Source organism: Diadema antillarum, unplaced genomic scaffold, assembly GCF_040938485.1.
Source record: "Diadema antillarum isolate AM-2024a unplaced genomic scaffold, OU_Dant_1.0 seq00000486_RagTag, whole genome shotgun sequence".
In the NCBI taxonomy this organism is placed as follows: Eukaryota; Metazoa; Echinodermata; class Echinoidea; order Diadematoida; family Diadematidae; genus Diadema; species Diadema antillarum.
The window spans coordinates 894,365-921,760 of NW_027271449.1; the positions used below are offsets into that span (position 1 = coordinate 894,365).

The window sequence follows — 27,396 nt, forward strand, 5'->3', positions numbered from 1 at the left end:
GTGCCTATAGGCACTCAGCTTAAAATGCCAAGCTTTTACACTAGCTCTTAGTAGGCCCTATATTCTATCCAAACTTTACTTACTTGATTAGCAAAAACACTAAGGTACAGACATGTGCCTCAGTCTAAACAGGAAGGCTATGATGAATGCACGGTAGTGATGGGGGGAGGAGGGGTTACCCCTATTCTTTGACAATATTAGTTTTCAAAAGTCTCAGGTACCAGTCGACGAAGAAGGTTCGACAGCGCGCTTGTTGAGTACAGCAATGGTTAAGTATTAGGAAATGAGGCTTACGATCATTCACATGATCGAGTTTTTGTTAGTTCGCATATCGTGCAATTATTTGCAGCTCTGAAAAGGCAAATACTGAAGGAGGCGTGGTTTTCACGAAGGACAACAATCCATTCAGATCGCCTATTTTCTTTGTCATTTTGATATTAAGGTTTCCTACCCACCCGGGCCACCCCCTTCCCATCTTAAAATATTTTCCTTCAACGTTTCTGTCTTTTACACGCGATATTACTTTACAATCTCCCACCCATACCCACACACACACACACACACACACACTCTCTCTCTCTCTCTCTCTCCCACTCTCTCCCTCTCTTTCCTTGCTTTCTTATAATATGCACGCTTACGCACGCGTGTGTAAACGGACAAAATACACATCCTTCGTCACAAACTACCAAGCAACAAAAAACTCGTGATATCGCACAGTGTGTTTGGGTATAGGGCAGAGTCTGTGTATCACCGCAACTGCTAGAGGAACTGGTTACCTGAGCCACGCCAACAAAGGGACGGAGTATTGTGACACGGAATACAATCCTAGCATCTATTACAAGCATCTTGTAACCAGTCGCAAGTTTTCAGAGCTTAAAAGACTATCATTACAATTCAAGTGGATTTGTTTTTGGAGGCTTAGACTTTGATTTCATCAGGCGCTTCTCGGCAGTGGTAGCAAACTTTCGTAAACTTCGAGACGACATCACAATGGGCAAAGACATGGAGGCGAAGCTGGAGGAGGAGCGGAGCAGCGAGAGCTCGCGAGACTCGGAGGGGTCGGGCCTCCGGGGCTTTCTGCTCCAAAACCTCCTCCTCATCCTCATGCTCCTGTCGCTCGTGCTCGGCTGCGCCATCGGATTTGGGATCAAGCTCGGCACCGACAGCGACTTCACTGACGACGAGATCAAGTACATCAGCTTCCCCGGCACTCTCTTCCTCAACATGCTGAAGGTATGGCAACAAAATAGCATGCCATGCCATCCTGATCAATGTCTTTGCTTATTTTTTTTTTATTGTTTGTTTGCTTCTCCATTCGTTTGTTTTTGTTTGTTTGTCTACATGTTCCATTGTTCCGTTTTAGTTTGTCTCCCATTAGCTTTATTGTATATGCTTTCCGTTGTTTTTTGGGATTAATAATATTAATCACAAAAAAATTATACTCTTTAACTTTTATTGTAGGACTTACTCCGTAGTTATTGTTGGCATGTATTTCTTTATAACCCTAAAGGGGCGTAAACGCAACAGATGAATGTTAACGATAACACCAATGTTCGTGGAATGTTACCGTAATAGTTGAGGTAGTGAAAGTAATATTACATGGAGTGTGATAGCAGACGCAGTATAGTAGATGTAGTAGCAGTAGAAGTAGTAGTAGTAGGGGTAGTTGTAGTAGCCGCAACAGCAGCAGCAGCATCAATCGTAGCAGTAGTAGTAGTAGTAGTTTTTGTTGGTTTTGTTGCCGTCGTCGTAGTAGTAGTAGTAGTAGCGTTAAAAGTGGTAGTAGTAGAAGTAGAAGTAGTAGTAGTAGTAGAAATAGAATTAGTAGTAGTAGTAGTAGTAGTAGCAGTAGTAGTAGTAGTAAGATTGGAAAAAGAATATATTGTCAATCGTAGTACCAAAACTTTGTGAATGATACGATACTCGTGATGGTCATGAAATAAGTTCTCGTTGTAGGCACAATATAGCAGCAGCAAACTCTTCCAAAAAGTCCATTTTCCCGACTGAATTAACTGTCAAGGATATGTTTTGCTGCGCATACCTTTCGAAGTTCAGCATATACGATGGCGTATTTCAGTGTACTCGTTCGACTATACCGGTTTGAGATGTTTTTGATGGGCCACCTTTCCCCTATCCAAGGTCATGATCATCCCCCTGATCGTGTCCAGCCTGATTGCCGGCATGTCGTCGCTGGATCAGCAGGCGTCCGGGAAGCTCGGCCTCCGGGCCGTCCTCTACTACTTCACCACCACCTTCATCGCCGTCATCCTCGGCATCATCCTCGTCATGTCGATCAGGCCGGGGTCGAGACAGAGTCGAGACAACATCGACAGTACCGGGTCCGTAGAGCAGGTCAACACGGCAGACGCCTTCCTCGATCTCCTGCGGTGAGTATAGTGCTGATGACAGCTACGATGGTAATGGTGCACGTCGCGAGACCGACAACCACGAGTCATACAGCCCACGAGTCATACAGCCCATTAGTTCGACACTATAAAGCTATCAAACAAGACCAACGAGACCGACACCAGCCCCGTATTTTATCTGTCAATCTCGTGGGCTGTTTTCACCTATTTAGTGTCGAACATAATAAATGGGCTTTATTTGCCTAGTGTCGAACTCAAGGGCTGTACGACTCGTGAGCTGTATGACTCATGGACGTGTTTTCAATGTCGAACTCGTGGGCTGTATGACTCGTGGGTGTCGGTCTAGTTAGTAGTGGGATGACCCCATATCAACAACTACAATGGTAGTACTTAAAAGCTGAATTACAGCAGAAACTATGTGTAGTAGTAGGAATAGTACGTAGTCGATTAGTAGTAGTAGTAGTAGTAGTAGTAGTAGTAGTAGTAGTAGTAGAAGTAGTAGTAGTAGTAGTAGCAGTAGTAGTAGTAGTAGCAGTAGTAGCAGTAGTAGTATACTGAAGTAGTAGTAGTAGTTGTAGTAGTAATAGTCAGTAGCAGTAGTGATAGCAGTACGAATGATATTGATGGTAACAATGATAATGATAAGTGTATCAATTATTGTTATTATAATCAAAACTATTGGTTTTTATAATCATTATTATCATCATCATTATCATCAGCATTACTAATGTCTTTATCATTGATTACAAACATCTTTATCATTGATTACAAACATCTTTATCATTGATTACAAACATAATGATCACTATACTTCTACTACCATAATCAATTAAGAAATCAACACCTCCCTCGAAATCTCGGAACTCTAAATGCAGCTTATAGTCATTTATCTGTCCAGCTATTAGGAGGTTCATGGCAAGCTAGCTTAGCATACCTTACCTCCGTTGTTAAACATCAATAGCAACAACAACAAAAACAACAACAACAACAACAACAGTTATATATATCACGTGTCGGTATCTTCATCTATTGGCTGCCGGATACGTTTGCGTATTACGTATAAGCACCTTTGCAGAGTAAAAGGCTCGCGGTACAATGGAATTGTAACCAATGTTCACATTTCATGCATGAAATGCATGAAATGCATCAAATGAAAGAATATGTTATCTTTCCATTCATGTATATTTCTTAAAAGCATATTTATCATTTTGACATCAAAAAGTTGCAATATGACTTGGTTTCATTTTGTTCTTGGACGCAGTGTATCCAGGTATAGGTCGATGACAAAAACTTTATTTCATATTTGAAATGCATATTCTTGGTCACAGTCTTAGATGAAAAATTTAGATGAGTTTCTGCGTACTATAGTTCTGATAATAATGGGCTTAATACAAACATTCATAAATCTTCGGCGCGTCCCTCTTTTTTAATTTTGTGAGACTGACATGCAAATATTATAATAGTGATGTGGCATTTTCTTTTTTATACGTTGTGCTGTCATCAAACTGATTTATAGACCGTTGAATTTATCATTATCACTATCGATATTAATAATAATAATATTATTATTATTATCATCATTATTATCATCATTAGTATTATTATTATTATTATTATTATCATCATCATCATGATTACATTTTCGTTGTGATCATGATGATGATTGTATATAGGCATATTATAATTAGTATCAATAGTGTTATCAAAACAATCATTCTTTTCCGCTACACAAGTATCGCTTGGAAATGAGAATTTTCGCGAGAATAGCGAGGACTTTTATTCTTAAGAAGGCTTTATCCATTGAAGGAGTGGGATGAGGGCTGAGAATCATATCACTTCATTCCAAGTCAAAAAGTATGCATAGCGGCACAGGGCGATGGAAGCGCCCTAATACGCCTACTTCTATTGACATGATGGAGAGTTGGGGTCTGTCTATATGCACTTTGGCGGGTCTATACATGAATTCACAATGTAGGTCTACATTAATTGGGCTATGTAATGTTCACAGCCCCAACCGCCAAGGACGTTACTATTAGAAACATACACGAATACATACACGCGATCCGTTCGGCCTATAGTTCACCATACGTCCTATATACCTGTTGCTTTGTATTAAAATTATACGAATCAATCAACACAGTGTTTACATATTCCGAGTTCTGGGACGGTAACATGGTGTTCGGGTTAGGGTTAGGGTTAGGGTTCTTTGCAAAGAGCAAAGAAGATGAGAGGATACGCTCTTGTTCATAGTCATTATCAGTAAGACTACGGTCATTTTTTAACTTTTTTTTTTCATCACAATGTCCCCGAGAGTTTTGCAGGTAGTCAGACCAGTATCCATTTCTGTTCTCCTGTCTAACTGAACTTTTGATGTACACAAGATAAAGAAAATGCAATCAATGGATAAAAAGAAAATAATGAAAGACCAGACGAGATAAATCAAAACAAAATATTTCAGCTTCTCTTGTTTTGCAACAACGCATCAGACATCAGTTAATGCTGAATATTTTCCATCTCTATCTCAATATGGTTTCCTTCCATACAGTCAACATTTTTGTGATGCAAAATCATAGTGCTAGTAGTCTCAAAGGGAAACTCTGCCCTGATATTATGACAACAATGATAATAACAATAATAATGAATACCATTTATAAAGCGCTATACTATAGTTTCTAAGCGCTGATATACGTGGAATAACAGAAGAGTGAAAGCGTAGCAAAAACAAAATGGGGGAAAAACTGATAGAACATTCGTATAGTTTCGCATCATTTTCTCGAATAAGTGATAAGGGTCAAAGACTATGAGAAGATGTACTTATTTTACAACCTATATACCGACGTTTGTACCGTAGAAATATCAACCCAATTCCCCCCCCCCCCCCAAAAAAAAGTATTTTTTGATGAAATATCTCTTTCTGTTTCGGTTGATTTCATTTGGCTGATTTTATTTTATGTGGAGAGAAGACACGAGGTCCAAAGTTGACGTGAGATTATGCCCTTTATATGATCACCTTTATACGCCCAGATCGCTGTCAACAGTGTTAAGGGATAACATTATGGTAACACAATCATGTTTAAATTAATGTAGTCTAAAGCCTTTATTTCATAGAATGTCAAAGAAAAGTATTATGACAATCAAGAAAACAAAAGCAAACAAACAAACAAAAGCAACGCGTTCGATCATCTGTCCTGAATTCCATGTTGATGATAACCTAAACAAGGTTACAATTTTTGACATGTATCTTAATGTTTAGAAATAAACCACTGGTTTGTACTATTGAGACTATAGGTAACAAGAAATTGTCGTTGGTCGTGGCTTGTCGTTATCGGTGTTTGTACAGGAAGAAATAACAATCGATCGTAAGACGAGCTGCAACCAGCATGATGCTCAGCCACTGGTAATGTCTCACTCTCTTACGATCTGTTACGAGTAAAAGAACGACGGTCGTACGACTGGTACATGATCGTTTGCGACTCTCTGCCTCTATAGTCGCATTGGTCAGAATGTTGAGCGCAACTGTTCTGGAGAAAGTGCTCTTAAGGTCGTATATCCCTTTTGCAAATGGTATGAAATTATGCATGGTTGAAGAACATTGTCTCCCAGCATCGTGTATACCTCAGAGCTTTGAATTTTAAAAGAAGACATTAATAACTGACCCCATTCACATGTCACTAGAGAATACGCTCCCCTTTTGTTGTTGTGTTTGCAAAAACGTGACCCTATCAAAAAAATCATTTGCCCCAGGCAATACTGATATCAAATCAGACCATAATAAGTTATAAACAAATCAAACATTGACATCTAAGATACAATGTTATGCTAATATGATTTATCCACGAGGACATAATATCATATGTCTCAATTTGGCAACGAGAATAAAGGTTCGATTTTTTTTCCGAATCCGAATAAATTCATTGGAAATCTATACCATACTATTGTTTCTACTTCCATCATAACGAAGTTTCCATTTTTGTGTTGTTGTTGTTGTTGTTGTTGTTGTTGTTTTTAAATCTGAGGAAAAGTCTGAGTTGTCTAATATACCTCTACAATAAATCATCTTAGCAAAGGAACCTAATTTTCGGGGTTGCAAAATATTAGTTTCACACTCAACCGGAGGCAGGCTTGAAAGAGCTATACAGTATCCCCGACCAGTCGCGCGTTTTATGTCGAGCTTACAGATACATTTCACTCTTAGCCGCAAACATCTATACGACATGCATTTTTTCGTTTGTGTGACCGTGGAATTTTCTCTCAGTTGTCTGTTCCGTAAATTCTTGATCTTTTGATCTCGGAATAACTTCTTTTTTTATTACCTTTAGATTTCATTATTTCTTTTTCGACGGGTTTCTCAGCTTTGTGTAACTTGTCCTTGTACTGAGTTGAATTGTGCTAGTTTTTGCCTTAAACGTCAAAGTCAGTGTTGTTACGGTCGCTGTAGATTATTTACGCGAGTCAATACGTGTTGAAGTATGGAAAAGAAACCAAAATGCCTGAATCTATCTGATAGGCTGTTTGTTTGTTATTGTTGTTGTTGTTTTTGGAGGGGGTTACCTTAACAAAAGTGCTTATAAGAATCCATTGTCGCGATATATAAATGCATCGATAACATGGCTTCAGGCAATCCCATAAATACAATGACCTAGCCAAGACCTAAACCCTAAATTCCCAGGGATTTTTTTCTCATAAATCATGTGAAACCGTATTAGAGTAAATAATATTATATGGTATATAGGCGTATCTCTTTGTGCTCGATTGCCAGTTGAACACGATGATTGTAGGTGCGAGATCTGTTGCAAATTTGTACGTTCTCGTATCGGCTTGTACCCAAGAAACGCAAGGATATTAAATAGTTATGTGCATTTTTCATTGTTGATTCATCTGGTGACTTGCGTTTGGTTGAACCTCTAGTCTGTTCTGTTATGTTCCTGTCCCTCTTTTCTCCAGTTTTTAGCAGTTTAGAGACAATGATCGTGTATCGTGTATTTTGTGAAGATGAAGATGCGACATCAACTGTTATTGATAATCATGTCACAAAAATCAAAATCGCAGTATATCGCAAACGCAATACGGCGTTTTAGTACAATAGTTTTGATTACTTGTCTTACAAGGTTCCTATACGTATGAGATTAATCTTTTGGGTCACGGTTCATTACTCTGGAATTTCGTTATTCCAAAGATTCGTAGTACCTAAAGTGAAATGAAACAAGATTTGCTATTCCAAAAGTTCGTAAATTAGAAAACGAAAGTAGTCAACTGAAGTAGTCTCCTTATCCAGTCATTACTACACCAACACTTAAACAATTCATAACTTTTGCATTGATTGTCCGATTTTCTTCAAATTTTCACTGATGTGTTCTACTAATGTTGCTGCTTTCACTCAATCCACATTGCTCTTTGGGTTTTGCTTTCCTTGGTCGCTCTGGCTAATAATCGTACTTGTAATGGATCATTATCATCGAAAGTGGTCGATGGAAGATTCTGTTGACAACGCTAGCAGCTAAGGCAATGAGCAAATATAGAATGAAAGATTCACTGCTGTTGATATTCAGGATAGAATGCTCCAGGCGTATAATGTGGGGTAAATAAAACCGCCCCTTCGCTTTTCTCTCCAGGAACAAAAGAAAACAAACAAAAGATGTAAAACCCTGAACTTTAAGCACTCGCTCCTCAGTGAGTGCTATAACAGCCTTTCTTCTGAGCCTTCCTTGTTCTACTGAACTCTGCCAAAGACGGGCATTCAAATCATCAATGGTTTTGGGTGGGTTCTTATAAATTTTACATAAAATATCTCTTTACAAAATGAGTGCTGTTGATGTTGTTTTTGCTTGTTATTGCTGTTGTTGTTGTTGTTGTTGTTTTGTGTTGTTTTTGCTGGCATACGATGAAATCAAGTGATACAAACTACACCTTTATTTCCTGAAAATAAACTGGTCATTTTGAGATGCGACTGAAATACAGTGCATTCCATATCTGTTGGCTCTGGATGGGAAGTGTTTCTTGAAGGCTGAACATCGGATACCACTATTTCTTGAGTCGTCATCAATTTGAATCAACAACACTTACTTTCTTTATGCCATACAGCTCTCAATTTTCGACATCAACGATGAAAAAATATGACAAAACATTTAGCTATTACACAAATTCATATGAGCAGTTTTTGGCTCAAAAGCAATGTTACTGACTTTGGAGCGTGTGGGAGTTTATGACGCTCTGTGTTTGCTGTCTGTGCGGTTGCGGAAGTGTGGTCCTCAAAGAGTTTATTTCTTCACCCTTCTCGTTGCTGTGAAAAGCGGATGTGGACCGTGGCCATCACCTTGGCGAAATGTTTATTGCTAAAAATGAAATAAATGTCGGATTCTTGCTAACAATAAGATGGCCTAATGATTGGCTAGTAGCCAATCCCAATCCTTCAGATGATGTGTACGAACACTGGCACTGAAAACGATGTCCTTCCACACCTGAAAAAAAAAAGAGACTTCAAATTCATGTCCTTGCATCACAGTTTGCGTCTGTTTGGCTCATAATCATTGTATAATCTTGTGTGGTATAGACGCATCGCCTTGATATTCATGAGACCATGGAGCAACCAACCAAACAACAATATTTCTTTCCAACTTTACACAATTACATTGTACAAACAAACGTTCGTCAAGGTGTTGCCAGTTCACACGAAAGAGAGCGGAGAAAGCCAACCAGTAAAATCGGCTAGATGACAAAATCGACAATATTGAACTCGATGACTGGCTTCAGTCTTTTTTTCGCTTGTATGAAAAAACGCTTTATATTTACACTGTACTAATAAAGGTGCCACCGTCTATGTTTGTATTTCTCACATTGTACGCCTTGTTGATATGGAAACATGAAATAGATATAAAAGATACGAACATACAGGGAGGAGGAACACCCTTCAACCTTCCTGCAACATATAGTTAAATAAAGCGATGAGTCAAATGCATTCGACAGTGTCCTATTAGTAAAAGTATTAGGATGGTAAGAAGGCTCAGTCGGTGGCGCATCTGTCATGCCCGTATAGATGAAACGGCTTGGGTTTATAGAGTCCCCGAGCACAGAAACATTTTGTCCCTCGGCACACCGCACCCGCTCGGATAGGCACAGAGCCTGTTACAATTTTATGTTCAACTTGACGATATTGGGAATGGTTTTGCTCAAACAGTCGAGACTAACTGGCTCACCTACAATTACGTTCAAGAGGATTTAGTTCACAGGAAAAAGAATATAAGCTCCGAAAGTAGTGATAGCTTCATTCAATTACAAAGAGCAAGCGCATTGTACCTTCCCACATAAAAGGGGGATTTCGTCAAATATTTGATTGGTCCTGAGTTACCAGAAAGAACAGAGGAGATGTCCTCCCTGAAGTAAACTGACTATATACGTCAATCTCTCGTGGATGTTTAGAGATTACCCAGTACGCCGTAAACAATCATTTTCCTTCTGTGGTGTTTCATCTCTCTTCCTCGGCCGGGCATGTGATAATCAAGTCATGGTTAATATCTACAGTGTATATTTCGTTTACCTATACAAATCAGTGTATAACTTCTTTTTTTTTTAACCTCCTTTCTGTTTCCGTTACACCTATATCTAATTTTTATGAAAGATATTGCACTGAAATCATGTCCTCATTTCTCATACAATAAACACCAGCAAGTGCAACTTGTCATAGGAACAAGTCTATGTTCGTATAATTATTCAAATTAGAAATAACATGCTATGCGGAAGAGCGCCAACGCTGCTCTTAATTATCAAAGACGATTGCCCTTCGACCTGACAAATCGGGCCACCAAAACTTATCATTTCTCCAGAAGTAATGGCCGGACGTCATCTATTTCTGGTGACCCAGAGTCACCTGGCAACTGCAAACGTTGAGCCTTGATAGATGAAAGTAAACATTATATGTACGTATAATGAAAAATCAACGCAAAAATGACAAGCTACAAATGAAGATTTTCATCCCTTAGATGACAAAATTATAACTCACGCAAGTTGGAGTGCAGAAATTGCCTACCGAAAGAGATGACGAAAAGTCGAACATGCAGGAATGCTATACATTTGAGAGAAAAACGGGGCGTTGAAGCGAGAAGTCCACTCAAGTGCGCCGGGACACGCTTTATTGTGAGGAACAAACTGTTTTTTTTTTTTTTTTGAAAGGTCTATGACAACCATTGTGAACGAATTGTCGGATTAACCCAAATCTTGGTTCGCACATGCATAGGCAGCATTCTGTTCAGGTTATGTAAAGTATGTAAAATATCAAATAGCATGCAGTACTGACTGTCTGCTAAGCTTCTGCTGGAGTTTCATGCTTTGTAATACTGTCAGATACCTCTCACATAAAATGGAAAAAATGCGCTTAGAAATGGAATGATAGCACTGCTTGCAATTAATTCCAAAAAAAAGGAACTTTGCCATGAAATACCCTTCATTAAAGATTGGCTGATTTTGAAAAAAAAAACCACGAAAATGACACTTTTTTTCGTGTGTTCTGGAAAAAATCTATCCCGGGTACCTATTTGTTGGTTTTGTGATGCTACAGAGCTACCAAAACACACACACACACACACACACACACACACACACACACACACACATACACACACAGACTAGTGAATTAAGGAATGAATAATAGGTTTCAATTCGTTCCCAAATACCAAGATATAGAGTAGCTTGCAGGGGAAAAACCTTAATAAAACAGTCGTTTTTCATTGTCATTGTCAATTGTCACTCACACACACTTACACACAGAGGTGAGAGGGAGACATCGATAACATGAAATAAGGTGCTGCGATCATAACTCACGTTATTTCATATTCGACCTTCTTAACATGCTTTCACGCAAGGTTCTGTTTTACAACGTAGAGCATATCGCATTAACCATAAAGTATTCTTACGTGCCGCGATGGCACCTTTAGAAGGCTGAAAAGAAATGATGTACTATTGAACCCTCCTGGAAAATACATGTAAACAAGATGGGCTCGGAAGGGATACTGTTCGCGAGAGGTATCGTATTTGGCGTAAATTTGTGTTGAACTCCATAAAAATACACTCCATTTACAACCTTGCAAACATGCAACTAAATAAACTCTCCCGTTATTATAATGATGATACAGCTGCCACATGCAAATCACATGCATAATTATAAGACAGATGTGCGAAGCTTTGTTAACACTGCATAAACACGTTTGCTATGATTGTCAGTTGAAGTCATTGCTATTGCCATGAAAACAGCAGGAAACAACCAATCAACTTTGATCATTTCAGTTTCGAGTTTACAAATTCTAAAAATGTCGTAAGAAAATGCAAGAAGGTATTGCGAGAGCTTAAGATGTATTAAAAGTAAAAACGTCGGAGGTGAAACCTTCTTTGGTAATCTGCAATAATAGAGTGATAGCCCTTAGTGAGAAAAACACACTTTGCATATTAAAGGAATACGTATTATGAATTATGATATTTGTTTAACCTCTTTTGTGCATTTCTTTTCTTTTCTTTCTTTCTTTCTTTCTTTCTTTCTTTGCAGGGGAATGTTCCCAGAGAATATCATCGAAGCATGTTTCCGAACTGTAAGTATAAAATCCCGAATTAAGCATGTTTGTATTACGGCGTATAAACATTGTAAAACAGAAAGTGGTTTTAGTTTTGGATGGTAAACTGCTGCGAACAGTATCAAAATTTTATTATTACGGTACTATAATAAACAAGGCAGCATCGATCAATAACTTAAAAACGTTCTTTACGGTAAGACAGTAATGAGCAAGACAAGGATATTCCTCATTTATTTAGGTGCAGAAGTCCAATCCGATTTGGGTTACTTTTTAAATTCAATTCAACTCAATTCAAATGAAATTGAAAATAAATTTCAATCAGCAATACATTTCTGTTATCTATATATTTTTTGAAGCATTAATTTTGATGGATCATCTTTTTCAATTCAATTGAATTCAATTCAAATGAAATTCAATTTCCAATAACACATTTTAGATATCGATGTAGATGTTTTTTTTTCAAACATTTGGTAAAGGCCGTCTTTTTCAAATCAATTCAATTCAAATGAAATTTAATTCCCAATGCTACATTTTCGTTGTCGATTTTTTTTTATTAATATTGTCTTTCATTCACCGCCCTTTAGTATATATCGCTGCATCTCAAAATGCTTAATTAATAGTTGATATTAGATTTGTTGTCGTTTAGCACCGACTGACGGAATATACCGTTGAGGAACTCAACACTTCTGATTCAAAAAAGCCATTCACAGACGCGTCCAAAATATCCGACGTGAACAACAACTTGAAAATTAGTTGCCTGTATAGCACGTACATTGACGTGTTGATGAGTTCAGACATGATAGTGCTTTCATGTTTTGTTAGTAATAGGATATGATTGCACATCAAATAACAAATATTTATTTATGTAGGAAGGGTAGATAAATAACCTTGAAGATTTTCACAATGTCTCTTCTTTTTTTCTGTCTGGAATCTCAGCTTAAATCTACTCATACAAATTGTCACATACTTTTCCCCCCTTTGCTGCACATTCTTTTTTAATGTCACAGTGGGTACTAAATCTGAATTCGTCGTACCTCCTTTCATGTAAAGATGTCTACTCCGATAACTCGACGCCATTGAAAATGTGAGGAAAAATGAAACAAAAGTGAAACCAGGTCGACTTTTCAATTGTAAAAAATCAAACTTTAATGTAGTATTCGTAAAACCCTTTTGGTTTCTCTCACATGAGAGGCTAATAGCTTCTCTGTAACCTGTCGGTCTGGCATATCATTCTTTTCTTTCTCGTCTTTTTCCGGATTAGTAGAATTTTATCAATAAAATGTGGTGAAGGTTCGAGGATAAAGGAAATCGCTTATTTGACGGATTTCCTCAACTATGTTGTTGATTACATATTATATAAGGATGAAGTTGTATACCCTTTTACTCATTATTCTCAACAAACTGGACATACACGCAGCATGAAACTTGGTTTTGTACAGAACCAATTTTACTATCACCCTATTCCATAAAAAATGACAAAATTACAAGTCGTCTTTCATTGTGGTATTAATCGTTAAAGACCTGCAACTGAAGGGAAACATATTCACTTAGGTAGTAAGAATATATTGTTGGTGACACCATTGTTAATCCCATTATCACATTGTTTCCCAACTCATGATCGTGCACACTAATCAAACTGTCATATTAGCCTACTTAGCCTACATCGCATTCTTTTCTGACAGCTACAAAATTCTGATCACAATAGTGCTGCCAAACTTTCACAGATGAAAATCATGAGTTAGGGCATGCATAAGAAGAGAATGTATCGTGGATATATCCGTATACATTATACACACACACACACACACACACGCACACGCACACACACGCACACACACACGCACACACACACGCACACGCACACACACGCACACACACACACACACAAACGTGTTACATAATATACGTGTATATATAATATGAAGAGCTTTCAACCAAAAGGAGCTAAATCCATTGAAAAAAAAAATGAATGATTTAGCGCCTTTTGGAAGCACTATTCTTTTTGTTGTTGTACTTGTTCATGTTGTATTACAAACATTTCAACCATTAATAGTAATCTTAAGGTAAAAACCTGCAGTGCTCATCGTTTTTGACACACTGTACTTCCTTTTGGGTACTCTCTAAACTTTTGTTTGTCCCTTACTGGCAATGGCAAAACATTTTCATCAATAAACTAGAAAAGGGAAAATGATAACTTAATATTGCAGCCCCTGCGCATGCGTCAAGTCGTGTGTTTGGTCGATCTGACTGGCATGATTGAGCCACCAGAAATGCTTACTGAAATCAGGAAAAAACCTGAGCGACGCTGCTAAAAATGAACTTGAAGTCAACGTGACGATGTCAAAGTCCATTTTGAAAGAACATAAAGTATGAATTTTCTGCCGTTGACATTGCCATGTTATATTGCCATATTCGATGTTACACAAGAGTCATAACCATTGATAATTCAAGTGGCAATGCTTGTCTTGATAGACCAATAAATTTAAAAACACGATTATGCCCTGTGTATTGGTACGTATACGATGGAGGGTTGTGCACATTCATTTTGTACGTGCATGTGAAGGTGTGTATTTGTGTGGGGTGTGAGTGCTGTTGAAAATCTAAAACATAATGGTTCAGGCAAAAGTTCATTTACCTCCATCATAACTGTTCAGACACATAGAATTCTTTCATCAATAACTGAATAGAAACCAATGTTTAGTTATTGGGGATTATTGTATAGCAACAGAATTTTCGAAAGCTTCTTATTGCTAAATTTACGACATATTTTGTAAACTATGGGAACACATTTTTAAGATATTGCAGTTCCAGTTTCTCTCCAATTGGCATGAGATTGTAAATATCTTTATAATTTTTTTTTTATAATTACTTCTATATCTATCACGAGTAATTGGTCATCAAAGAAGGTGTCTCTAATAGTAATACTTTAGAATACCATGAAACTACCACTTATCTTAATAGAACTGGTTAATCTGTTGATATCGAGAATATTGGATCATGGTTTACTCTAGAGATATATTTTCACATTATATTGCTGGGTACTTGTCACTATTTACCCATCTCCTACCCAGCTGCAAAGCCATATCAACCCTGGCCACTGATGTGAAACGGCCCTCCGTTTATAAGCATAATAATGATGAAAAATGGGCCACTGGCGTCGATCAAGGTTAAGTCAATGGCGCTGATGTTTGCAAAGACTCGTAGACGTGAGAACAGGCATGTGAATCTGTGTCCTACTATGTGCAATAAAAACCAATCGATCGATTGCCCCGTGTAAGTACGCGAGGGAATAATTTCTGTCTGTGATATTGATAGAGGAATTCCTCGCCCCCAGTGACAAAGGATTATAATTATTACGCGTAATCCAAAAATTCGAACAGTTCGTCCATCTGAGCATTTAATTTTGTGACGTTATTCCGAAGGTTCGTTATTCCGAAAATGAAATAAGGTTCGTTATTCTGAGTTTACAGTGATTCCGAAAATGAAATAAGGTTCGTTATTCCCAGTGTTCAATAATTCCGTAAGGAAAGAAAAGGGTAATTATTCCGAAGACTCGTTAATCCGAAACTGCAGTAAAGGTCGTTAAGCCGACATAGATAACGCGTACTACAAACCTTTGGAATTACGAACCTTCAGAATAACAACCCTTCGGAATAATGTCACAAATGTTCGAACTGATGAATTCCTTTTCGTTTTCGGATTAAAATCATCTGTTGTCAATCGGGGTGATACAATGATATAATCGCAATCATACAATACATTATGTCATAACACATAGTATGCAGGACATCATGTCAAAAGAAAAAATAGAAACATTGTGTTACAAAATTATTGTGCATCGAGAATGAAATTCACATCTTTCCTAGTAAAAATGTCTTGTTATTTCATAATCTCTCTTTTACCATTCAGTGTGGGGTATTTCTTAAACACTCTTGTAATCATTATAATTTTATGATTTTTGTGATTTTCCTTTTGGGTTAAGAGAGATATCTAGGTAACCAAAAAGAAAAAAAAATCTTGTCCAAGGATGAACGCACTCCTGACAGGACTCGAACTCAAGACCTAAACGTCCAAAGACTTAACCACTATGTCGTGTACGAGCAAAAATTTCCATTCATATTTTGATCAGAAATATGTATATATATATATATATATATATATATATATATATATATATGAAACACAGTGCTTATATAGCGCATATCACTACCTTAGTGTCTCTATGCGCTTTTAGGGAGAGGGATGAAAACAAAAAGAGAAATAGTTTGATTGACTGGTTGATTAATGGATTAACAAAACTGTGCAGGTTAGAATTTCCAATAACAGATGCAGATGCAAATGCAAACAGACTACAACAACCAGATGCTTGCTGAAATAAAATATACCATATCATGATATACTATTCCACATGTTTACTCACAACGTATCGTACATGATGAATAACGAGGAAATGAATATCTTATAATAAAAAAGTACAATCCTCCCGAATCTCGGCGGATGTTTCGCACTTTTTTATTTTCGATTTTAGGAAAGTGAAACATTGTCTAGAGCGGAATATGACGTACTTCCTTTTCTAAAATAGTGAAACTACAAGCTGGAGGTTACGACTGCATGATTTTTCAATTGCACATTGGCACTATTTCTTTGTTTTTAAAACTCCGAACAACATTTTGTGGAAATCAATAAAACTACTATTGAAACAATAGCTGCAAAACTGACCTTCAAACGAAATTTCACAGCATTATTCGGGTTTTCACTTAAATCAGCCAATCTTTTAGACGGGAAACAAATAATTCGTTGATAGCATTGGTGTTTTTTTAAGATAGAAAAAAACAACAACAAATGTGCGACTTTTTGTTGTCTTTAAAAAAAAAACATGAAGAAGGAGAGGGAGCGTTAGTTGTATTACCTTAGACAGGCAGTTTATAAATAAATGGGTACTGAACAGCTAACTATTCCAAAGGTTCGTTTCACGCGTACGAATTATGAGGATTTTATTTCATATACTATTTACATACCTATAACATGTACATATGTATTACACACTAAACAAATTTTTAAAGCCACTTTGTGGTTTGCGTATTAGGTTTTTTTCTCATTACGATGCTGTGACTGTGTTAGCTGATGCACTTAACTTTGAATGAATGGCATTGCCTAAATGCCCTTTTCACTATTCAACATCTCACAATTCTTCTGATCCACTTTATGCGAAAAATAGAAAAAGCGGGAAAAAAGGAAATCCTCAGTGTATATAAGATGACGCAATGTTGACTTCAACATTTTTTTTTGCGTCATGTATGAAATTCAAGCCATCATCGTTTTAGTCATCCATAATGAGCCTGTTTCACGTAAGGTCATATGATCCTGGTGAACGTCATTCGTTACTTTTATTCTTTAAACTTTATTTTTACCTGCCTCTCGTATTTCTTTCTCGTTTTTTCGTCGGTCGTCTTCGTCACGACTGTAGTACAAGACCCGTCAGGTCACCGAGGTTGTCGAGATGACCACGGACTCGATGGTGACAATGACTGAAGCCACTGGACTGATGGTGACGGAGACTACGATCACGGCCATGATGCCCAATACGACGTCGGGCCCGATGACGATCTTGGTGTCGCAAGGCGGCTACGAGTACAAGCCCAACATTCTCGGACTGGTCGTCTTTTCGTGCGTCTTCGGTGGCGTGCTCGGACGCATGGGCGAGCAGGGCTTGCCGCTTCGTAACGTGATCAACTCCCTGATGGAATGTGTCATGATCATGGTCGGCTATATCATTTGGTCAGTTATACCACTATTATACCACTGTGATATAAAAGGAAGCGAAATAGATGAATGAAATGAGTTTGTCTATACTGTAACATACAAATAAAAGAGTGAATAACCCAGTAAAGCCCCCCCCCCCCTCCCCCATCCCGAACAAGCAACTGGACACTTTGGAACTTAACCGGCTAGTGTAGCGGAATATGGGCTGTTGAGTCCTCTTGTCTGATGGAAAATGAAAACAAACAAACAATCTATGTTATACTCTGATGTGAATATACTTGACAAGATTCTGGGAAATAGCTATATTCCGTATTCAAACCATGGACTCTCCACAATATTTATGTGGGCTTATGATTTGCTACATGACGTCATATGGATTGACAGATAGACAGATAGACAGATAGACAGAATGATGGATATATAGGTAGAATGTTGGGTGAATAGATAGATGAAGGAATATAAGGAGAGAAAGATAGATCAATGGATTTGTGGATAAACATAAGGATTATGATGGGGTTTTGTTGCACTATTTCATGGGATTTCACTTGTAATTATGAACAGTTTTACCGTCCTATAACATCAAGATAAACAAGTGCGTCTGAAACACGACTATACCTCTCATGAAACGAGTAAATGGAGCGTTAAAAAAAAACAAATGTCAAACTAAATCATATTCTTCAGTGTCATATTCCTTTGCTACAGTTGAGTTGAGTTCAGTTTCATTTATTTACCATCCGACATCCAACAAAAGGTACAACAAAATACAAAGTATGCATTACACCATCACATGAATTGATCAGTTTGAAAAAGAAAATCCATACTTCACATGATGACGTCACGGAGTATACTCACGTTGCCGTTTTGAATTCGTCAGGTTGTCACCCATTGGTGTCTTCTTCCTCATACTGGGTAAGATCCTCAGCATGGATGACTGGGCCTTGGTCTTCCAGCAGATCGGTCTCTACTCGGCCACCGTGATCGTCGGCCTCCTCATTCACGGCTTCATTATCCTGCCGCTCCTCTACCTCATCTTCACGCGCTCCAATCCGTACAGGTTCCTCAAGGGCGTGGCCCCTGCCATGGTAACCGCTTTCGCCACGGCCTCAAGGTGCGTCAGTTAGGAGTTTTTTAGGACAGCAAACTTTGTAGATTTATTTGAAATCAATATTGTATCATTAATGCCATCGGACAGTGTATCTTCTGCTAAAAATTGCTAAAGGCAATGATTAGAATTACAATAGGTTCCTTGGGGGGTTCCCCAACCCCCCCCCCCCAAACACCAAATGTGTACTACTATCCTAATCTCACATATTTATCAGTGAGACCTTTTTCTTTTCTCTAACTTGTCCGTGAAATGCAACTAGAACATGATTTTTAGACATGAAATCTATAAATTTCCAAGTGTTTGCCAACTGTTTGCAGGTACTGTATATGAAAGGTAACACTACGTGGTCTATATAGTAACCCAATAGTCCTGATAATAAAGGCGATAAGGAAAGTAATGGCAAAGATATCGATATTATTTCAATTGCATCATCATTATGAACATTCTGTAGCAAGTATAATCTTAATGGCTTCAAGAATGAAATATTGAATGACGTGTGAACTGGACTCTTTGTTTGATTGACAGCTCGGCCACCCTGCCCGTCACCATTCGTAGTCTGGAAGACAACAACAAGATCGACAGCCGCGTCACCCGCTTCGTCCTCCCCATCGGAGCCACCATCAACATGGACGGCACTGCTCTCTACGAGGCCGTGGCTGCCATCTTCATCGCCCAGGTCAACGACATCCCTCTCGACGCGGCTGACGTTATCGTGATCAGGTAATGGGACAAACTGTTAAAAATCTTACTAAAACAATCTGAACGTCATCTTATTTCCCCCTCTCTCAAAACGTTATAAGAATCATTATCTGTATCTTTGCAACGGCAGTGAGCTCTGAGGAACGTTCAGTTTCATAACGAACTAGTTGCTAGAGATTTCATCTCACAAATGGGCCTAAACGACAAAGGTGCTTTAGGTGCTTAGTTAGATGAGACGCGTCAACTTAGCAAAAACGTAATATTTAAAATTACATCTTTCTTCTTCTTCTCCCCTCCTTCTTCTCCTTCTCCTCCTTCTCCTCCTTCTCCTCCTCCTCCTACTCATCCTCTTCCTTCTCCTCCTATTTCTTCTGCCACGTGATTATTTGCTGTTTGCCACATATCCTGATTTAGATCTCTTTTTCCCCCTTCTATAGCATCACGGCCACTCTTGCAAGCGTTGGAGCAGCAGGCGTGCCCCAGGCCGGGCTCGTAACCTTGGTGATTGTTCTCAATGCAGTTGGTCTGCCAGCTGATGACATCACACTCATCCTCGTCATCGATTGGTTCCTGTGAGTATGAGCGCATGTTTACCATCTTTACCATGTACATATCATGACTGATATGACATTACGAAAAGAATCATTTTTCAATAGGTCATACGAGGGTGTGCAAATGAGCACCTCAGCATTCTCAAGAGCAAGTGGCACGCCCTCTACTGTCAATACTACTTTTCTTCTGTCGTTAGCTTCTTCTTTTTGTCATGCATTATTAGTGGGTCCAAGCTACTTTTATTTTGTTATTTTTTTTTCATTAGGGACTCTAAAAAGGCAACATATTTAACCTTCCTGGTTTGCTTCAGGTGCTCTTCTGGTTGCAAAAGTCTTTAAATCATGAAAATAAAGTGCAAGACTTTGACACAGGAAGAGACATTTTGAATATGTTTATCTAATAACCATAACCAAATCAAGTTTGACACGTGCCGACGGGAGCCCTAAATACTAGTAATGATTAGGTTTGCCATTTGTTTATTTGTTTGTGTGGTTTTTTTTAATTGTTTGACCGTTTGTTGTTGCTGTTGTTGTTGTTGTTGTTTTTTGGGGTACTTTGTTTTGTTTTTCTTTGCCCACTATGCTGGAATACACGTATATCTATCTCCGTTTTCGCGTTTTCTGACAGTGATCGCGTGCGAACGACTGTCAACGTTGAGGGCGACTCATTTGGTTGCGGCATCATCTACAAGTTCAGCAAGCCCGACTTTGATCGCATCGACCGCGAAAACGCACTCGCCAACGACTACAAACACAGCAACGGCTTGAAGCAAGAACCGATGAGCTTTGTCAACGACGGCATGGATTCGGATTTTGACACTCGCTTCTAGACCTGTTACAGTACTCGGCTTTTAGTGACGCAAGACTGACTGGATTTAGTAAATACTATACAAAGGCCTTTTCTGATAATAATGAGGTCATGTGGGGTTTCGTATTGTCATTTCTGAATGTTGTTATCATCTCCTTTTTAAGGTGTCTGGGCTTTCAACTTACATTTTTTCTATACTTTGTTGCATTATGCCTCTCTCTATGACAGATTGCTGTTCTTGTTTTTGTGTTTTCCCTTTTTTAAGAAAATAGAAATCCGAATAGATATTTTGAAGAAGCGAATCAATGTCCTTTAAGAAGGGGGATAATAAACTCATAAATCACTTACTTTGATAGAAAGAAACAAAGGGCAACTAATGCAGTCATTACAAATGAGGATAATTTCTTCACATTTCATGAGTTTTTCTTGGTTGTTTACACCAACAGTAAAAGTTGAGAATGTTGCTTGTTTATCAGTTATTGTTGATTTTGTTGTTTTGGTTCGAGTCGATCATCCTTGTTACATAACCGTATTGCTGTATCATTTTGTAATGTCAATGACAGACATATTAACTCCATGGCATTTTAAAAAAGTAATAATTGCGGTTACTTCACCAGGAAAACTTAATCATCCCCAACAAAAAGTTTTCAATGCTGCATGGGGCTTAACACTTGACGAAATGTTAAATACGCACATTCTTTTTCTTTCTTTCTTTTTTTTTTGGGGGGGGATGCACAGTTATAATCGTGTGCATAAATCAGCTCCAAGCACTTTTATTCTTTCACTTTTAAAAGAAGTGGCATTTATTTGTAAGCATTTAAAAACCATTTGCAGACATTCTCTCTATGCATTTAAGTATCCAAATGTCTTTCATTTTCATTGATATTTTTTCATAATAAGTTACAAATATGTACTTAGAGTGTAATCTGATTACATAATCTATCATCTATAATCTATCATCTATCTGAAGGTGGCTGATTTCTGAAATGTGTGTTTAAATGAGAAAATGGTAGATATACAATATACGCACAAAAGAAACTAAGTGCTGATCATCAGGGCCCTTACCGCCCTACTAATCATTATGTATTGCATGATAACGTAGAAATCTATGCAATATTAAATGTACGTCTATTTCTTCTTTTTCTACCTTATTATACAGTACTTAAGAGTATATGCATGTCCATTAATCGAATAGGAACCATTTGATATCTTACTTCATTATATCAAAATGTTTCATGTTACAGTATAGTCGGTTTCAGGGATTAAAAAAAGAAAGAAAAACAAGTCACAAAATTCCTCTATGTAAAATTGCACTGTTGCAAGTCGTTGTACGTAGTTTGTAAACACAGTTGGTATGCTGTCGTAAAGAAACTTGTTAAGAAGATTTCACAAAATGCTGAGTGTTTCTGGATTTACTCTCGTTACACAGATTTTTGTCTTGATTTGCGCGTGCATTCATGTTTAATAGCTGTTGAGCTGAATGACATAGAAATAAGAAAGGAAATAGATGAACAGGTTTCTGGTTTGTACAGCATATTATACGTGTGATACTTGTTAGTGTGTTTGTGTGTATGGGTGCGCGTGTGCGTGTGTGCGTGTGTGCGCCCAATTACGTGTTTATGTGTGTGTCCACTAATGTGGGTCTTGTAAAACACGCACTATTTTATCGAAAGGATAACAAATGGAGGAAGAAAAATAGTTTGTTCTCAGCCATGTCAACAAACCGTAAAGAGTTACAATTAAATAGATTCAATCATGTGAGCTTCCATAACAACTGTTCAAAACGGAACCACCGAACACAAATCTAATTCGTGAATATTTCCATGTACATCATGCTTTCCAAGTGAATAACAAAGCTAAGTTTTTGTTTGTTTAGGTTTTTTTAGGCGAAGATAAAACAACTACAGGCATTTTACTTCTCAAGTGCCGGTATAGATTATTACAGCATAATTCACTTCAATGAAAATATTGGGTCTATTATTCACCTGGTGATTTGAAATCTTATTTCGCTTTATATTATATATTAACAAATTCACAAACTGCGTGTACATACACAAACAGAGCATGTTTGCAGCTGCATGTCAACTTATCTTTTGAATATAGTTATTTTGTTTTTGCTTTTGTTTTTGTTTCTGTTTTTATTTAAGTTTTGTTTGTTGTTTCGGTTACCAAATGTGTCTAGCGGTGTGTGGAAGTAAATTCTACCTGGTGTGGCACAATATTGTATTCCAATGCGAAACAAGCTTACTTGAATGGCAACATAGTAATAATATGAGGCTACTTTCCCTGTAATTTTTTATATTTCTATAAACAATTGTTACAATGAAAGATTGCTGTACCACCAAAGTACAAGTCTTCACATTGGCTTTTCTAAAGGTATTTCGACATAGGAATGAGTACTAAATTTGTAAAGTAAATATTATTATCAAAGTAGTTCTCAAAGCGGGATCGAATAAAAAAAAATCAAGCATCCTTTTTCAGACTCTTCGGCTTGTAAATATCACTCTAGAAAATGATTTCGACGTAAAATATTTACCTATAGCCTGTGAACGCTTGAAATTAATCCAATAACTATAGGTCGTATATCATTCATTGCGACTGAAGATTACTCAGATTGTTTTGTACATATTAGTCCATAGTCTGTTACAATCATATCAATAAATGGGAGATGAAATTATAATCTGCATGTATGTATACTCAGAACGTCTAGCGCACTTTGTTTGTTTTGTTGTATTTTGTCTCCTGCAGTAGAATTGTTGGCGTATTTGTTTGTGTGTGATATCAAAAAAGCAATTAATCTATATCAGCGTTATTTTCAATTTCAACTTCAATTCATTTATTCTCTTTCTCATTTTTCTTCCAACAAAACTGAAATTGAAATTGAAATTCTAATTCTGAACGCCCTCTCAATGTAACAAACTTGAGAAAATTTATGACGCACACATACGCGCGCACACTCAGACACACACACGCATACACACATCTGCACATGCTCAGACCTGAGTACTTTTGGTACTTACCTTATGGCTTCATAATAACATAATTAGATTAACGCTGTTTGCTGCTTTCACAACACATCAAACACAAAGCTATCATGACTTTGCTATTACAATTTGACTGGTTCTAGAGCCGTATATATACTTCTCTCCTCATTTTAGGTGGTCGGGAGATGATGAGGTTTGCTAAATCACTTTTGTTCACCACAGGTAACACATTGTGGTGCAAATTGTCAGTTTAAAGGGGAGGTATAGTATTGGTTGAGGTGAGGTTTTAGTTTTCAACTTTTTGCGAGATACTCAGAAACAACTTCGTGAAATGGCAAAGAGTATACAATTCTAAGAGGAATTCGAAGTTTCTTTAATTAAAATCGGTTTTGAGATGGCTGAGATATAAAAAATAAAGTAAAACATAGGTGGGTTCCACCTTTTATTTGTATTGCTTTGTTTTGGATATCTCAGCCTAACTAAATTTTGAATTCCTCTTAGACTTATAAGCATTTTAAATATTTCGTAAGAGGAATCCAATTATCTTAAAATAAAATCATCATAAAAAAAGTTGGAAACCTGAAGCCCCATCTCAACCGATAGCGTACCATCCCTTTATACAAACTGTAGCTGAGTATTAAATCAATCCTCAACAAAACGTTGCGTTTAGAGCGCCATCTTGAGTCCACTCGGCTCTGGTGCTGATGCTCAGAGATCAACTGGCTACTCTCATGACTCTATCAGTCAGACCAGGGAGCCTGAATTGATAAAAGGCAAGAGTTACATGTACATTGTATTTTGGAAGTGGATATACAGTTCAAACAAAAACTGTAGCATTAGATGAGCTGTGTCCCTTCGTCTCCTTCTCACACAACAATTGACTCAAGATTAGTAGATTTCTTAGTCGTGATGCTTATGACGTCACAAAATGCCTGATGAACTACAGGGTTGATTCCATTGTCGTGCTGATTACCTGCTTCATGACATTAGTTTTGATATTAACAATGAAAATCCTGTTTTCAAAATACACACGAACAAAGTTAGTTAGATGCCAGTTGGTGTTTTTATCTGCCATTTCTATTACAGCAAAATATATAAGACATATTGAGAATATCATGCAAAAGCCGTTCTGAGCACATACAGGAACGGGAAGGCATTTTAACGATTTTACCATACGACCGTGAAACATGAAAATATAAAACATGAATTTTACTTATTTATTTTATTTTATTCATTCATTATGTCTTCTTTAAAAGCAGGGTAGTCCCATTCAGTGCCATAAAGGCCTGCTTTACAAGGGAGCCCTGCGTTGATATACATTACATTACATGCTATTCAGTGGCGTATCTAGGGGGGGGGGGGGGGGCAAGGGGGGCACGTGCCCCGGGCGCCACTTTTTGGGGGCGCCGAAAACGAAAAAAAGGAAAAAAAAAGAAAAAAAAACGAAGAAGAAAAAGAAAAAAAGAAGGGGAAAAAAAAAGAAGAAGAAGAAAAAAAAAAAACTCGCCCGGACCGGGAAGGAGGGAGAACGGGGGTGGGGGGGGGGGGGGGGGGGGAGAAAACCAAATCAAACAAGATGAAAACAAAAAATGACAATGTTTATTGTGTTCACACAGGAATTCCATGTTTTGTAAGCTGAAATTTTGGCTCGCTCGTTGCGCTCGCTCGCCAAAATTCATATAAAGAGAAAAAAGAAGATAAGAACAAAACGTGATGATGACGCGGACAAAATGACAATGTATATTGTGTTCACACATGCCATCGTTAGAAGGCAAAATGTTACACGGAGCAGCGGCTGCAATTTTATTTCTTTCGTTCTTAAGCGATCGCCTATTGGATCAAACGAGGGCGCCAAAGGTGTCGAACATAAGGGGGGGGGGGGGGGCACAAAAAACCAAATCAAACAAGATAAGAACAAAACGCGGAAATATACAAAATTCGGCTCACTCGCGCGTACTAATTTAGAGTATTTTTTTTCAAGTCCTCAGTTTGTTGGTATAAATCGTTATCTATAAGGCCGTCACCATTAATTTTCTTGATTAGAATTGTAAGATTTAACAAGCAAAAAAATGACAAGAATTCCATGTTTTGTAAGCTGAAATACAAAAATTTTCTGCTCGCTCGCTGCGCTCGCTCGTCAAATTTTATCACAAAAAAAAACTAAGAACAAAACGTGATGATGACGCGGAAATATACAAAAATTTTCGGCTCGCTCGCTGCGCTCGCTTCGCCAAAATCTATCTACATTTATTACATTTAAATCACCCTCATCTATAAGGCCGTCACTATAATCTTTATTAGAATTGTAAGATTTAATAAGCAAAAAATGACAACAATTCCATGTTTTGTAAGCTGATATACAGAAATTTTCGGCTCGCTCGCTGCGCTCGCTCGCTAAAATTTCTCAAAAAAAAAGAGATAAGAACAAAACGTGATGATGGCGCGGAAATATACAAATTTCAGCTCACACGCGCGTACTAATTTGGAGTATTTTTTTCAAGTCCTCAGTTTGTTGGTATTAATCGTTATCTATAAGGCCGTTACCATTAATTTTCTTGATTAGAATTGTAAGATTTAATAAGCAAAAATGACAAGAATTCCATGTTTTGTAACCTGAAATACAAAAATTTTCGGCTCGCTCGCTGCGCTCGCTCGCCAAAATTTATCACACAAAAAAAGATAAGAACAAAACGTGATGATGACGCGGAAATATACAAAAATTTTCGGCTCGCTCGCTGCGCTCGCTCGCCAAAATTTATCTAAATTTATTACATTTAAATCACCCTCAAAAGACCCCTTTTAAGTGCTTGAAAAAGCATATCATGTAGACTTTTTTAAAGTCCCTACCGGGATGGGCTTGGGGTTGAACACTTTTTCAGAAATTAGGGGCGCAATTTTCGCGCTTGCCCCGGGCGCCGTTTTCCCTAGATACGCCACTGATGCTATTGTGCACACAATAAAAAACAAGAACAAAACGAACATAGATATGATACAGCTAAAGAACAACCGGTTCGTAAGAACATGAAACACATAAGAAAGAACATAAAACGAGCGTAGAAAATAGATATCTGAATAATTCATAGCTAGTGAAGGCATCAATTTGAAGGCATAACGACACATGTCAATGTCCCAGAACAATACGAACGGGAACGAATGAAGGGAACGTTCAGAGAACAATGGAGAAGAAAACGATCACAGATGGAAAGGCGCTGGATAGTGGACGTCTTATCTCTTGTGTGGACTTCTCCATAATCAAAGAAGGCGTTACAAACCTACGTGCCACTTGACGTACAGAACCGTCATGAATGTTACGACGTTGTGTAATCGCTCGCATCGTCATTTTAGTTATTTCTCTAAGATGCGTTTATGGTAGGAGTCTTATATGTCACTATTTGAATAGTTGATACTTCAATCCACAGATAGGAATTATTCGTCTAAAAGTTCAAAGTATAAAGCTTTACGGAGATTGGGTTCCTCTATCTCATCTAGCCATTGAATCTGCAAACAAAGAAGGATCAGAAATAAACAATGTTACAAGAACATGGTGACTATGCTGACAACAT

At 37.7% G+C, this 27,396-nt stretch overlaps 1 protein-coding gene across 1 annotated transcript; it reads left to right on the plus strand.

Moving 5' to 3' along the window:
- The first annotated feature begins 990 nt into the window (after positions 1–990).
- On the plus strand, positions 991–20,871 carry LOC139733662 (excitatory amino acid transporter 3-like). Its single transcript, XM_071644475.1, has 8 exons — positions 991–1,233; positions 2,140–2,387; positions 11,899–11,941; positions 17,391–17,701; positions 18,561–18,794; positions 19,317–19,511; positions 19,928–20,062; positions 20,670–20,871. Exons 1-8 carry the CDS (start codon positions 991–993, stop codon positions 20,869–20,871), a joined length of 1,611 nt encoding a protein of 536 aa, XP_071500576.1.
- The last annotated feature ends 6,525 nt before the right edge of the window (positions 20,872–27,396 follow it).

What these genes read in the sequence shown, in the direction of transcription:
- LOC139733662 (XM_071644475.1), top strand. Translation starts at nt 991, where the DNA reads ATGGGCAAAGACATGGAGGCGAAGCTGGAGGAGGAGCGGAGCAGCGAG. An exon ending in GCTTTCGCCACGGCCTCAAG is followed by an intron (nt 18,795 to 19,316) that starts GTGCGTCAGTTA and finishes TTTGATTGACAG; the next exon opens with CTCGGCCACCCTGCCCGTCA. An exon ending in GCTGACGTTATCGTGATCAG is followed by an intron (nt 19,512 to 19,927) that starts GTAATGGGACAA and finishes CCCCTTCTATAG; the next exon opens with CATCACGGCCACTCTTGCAA.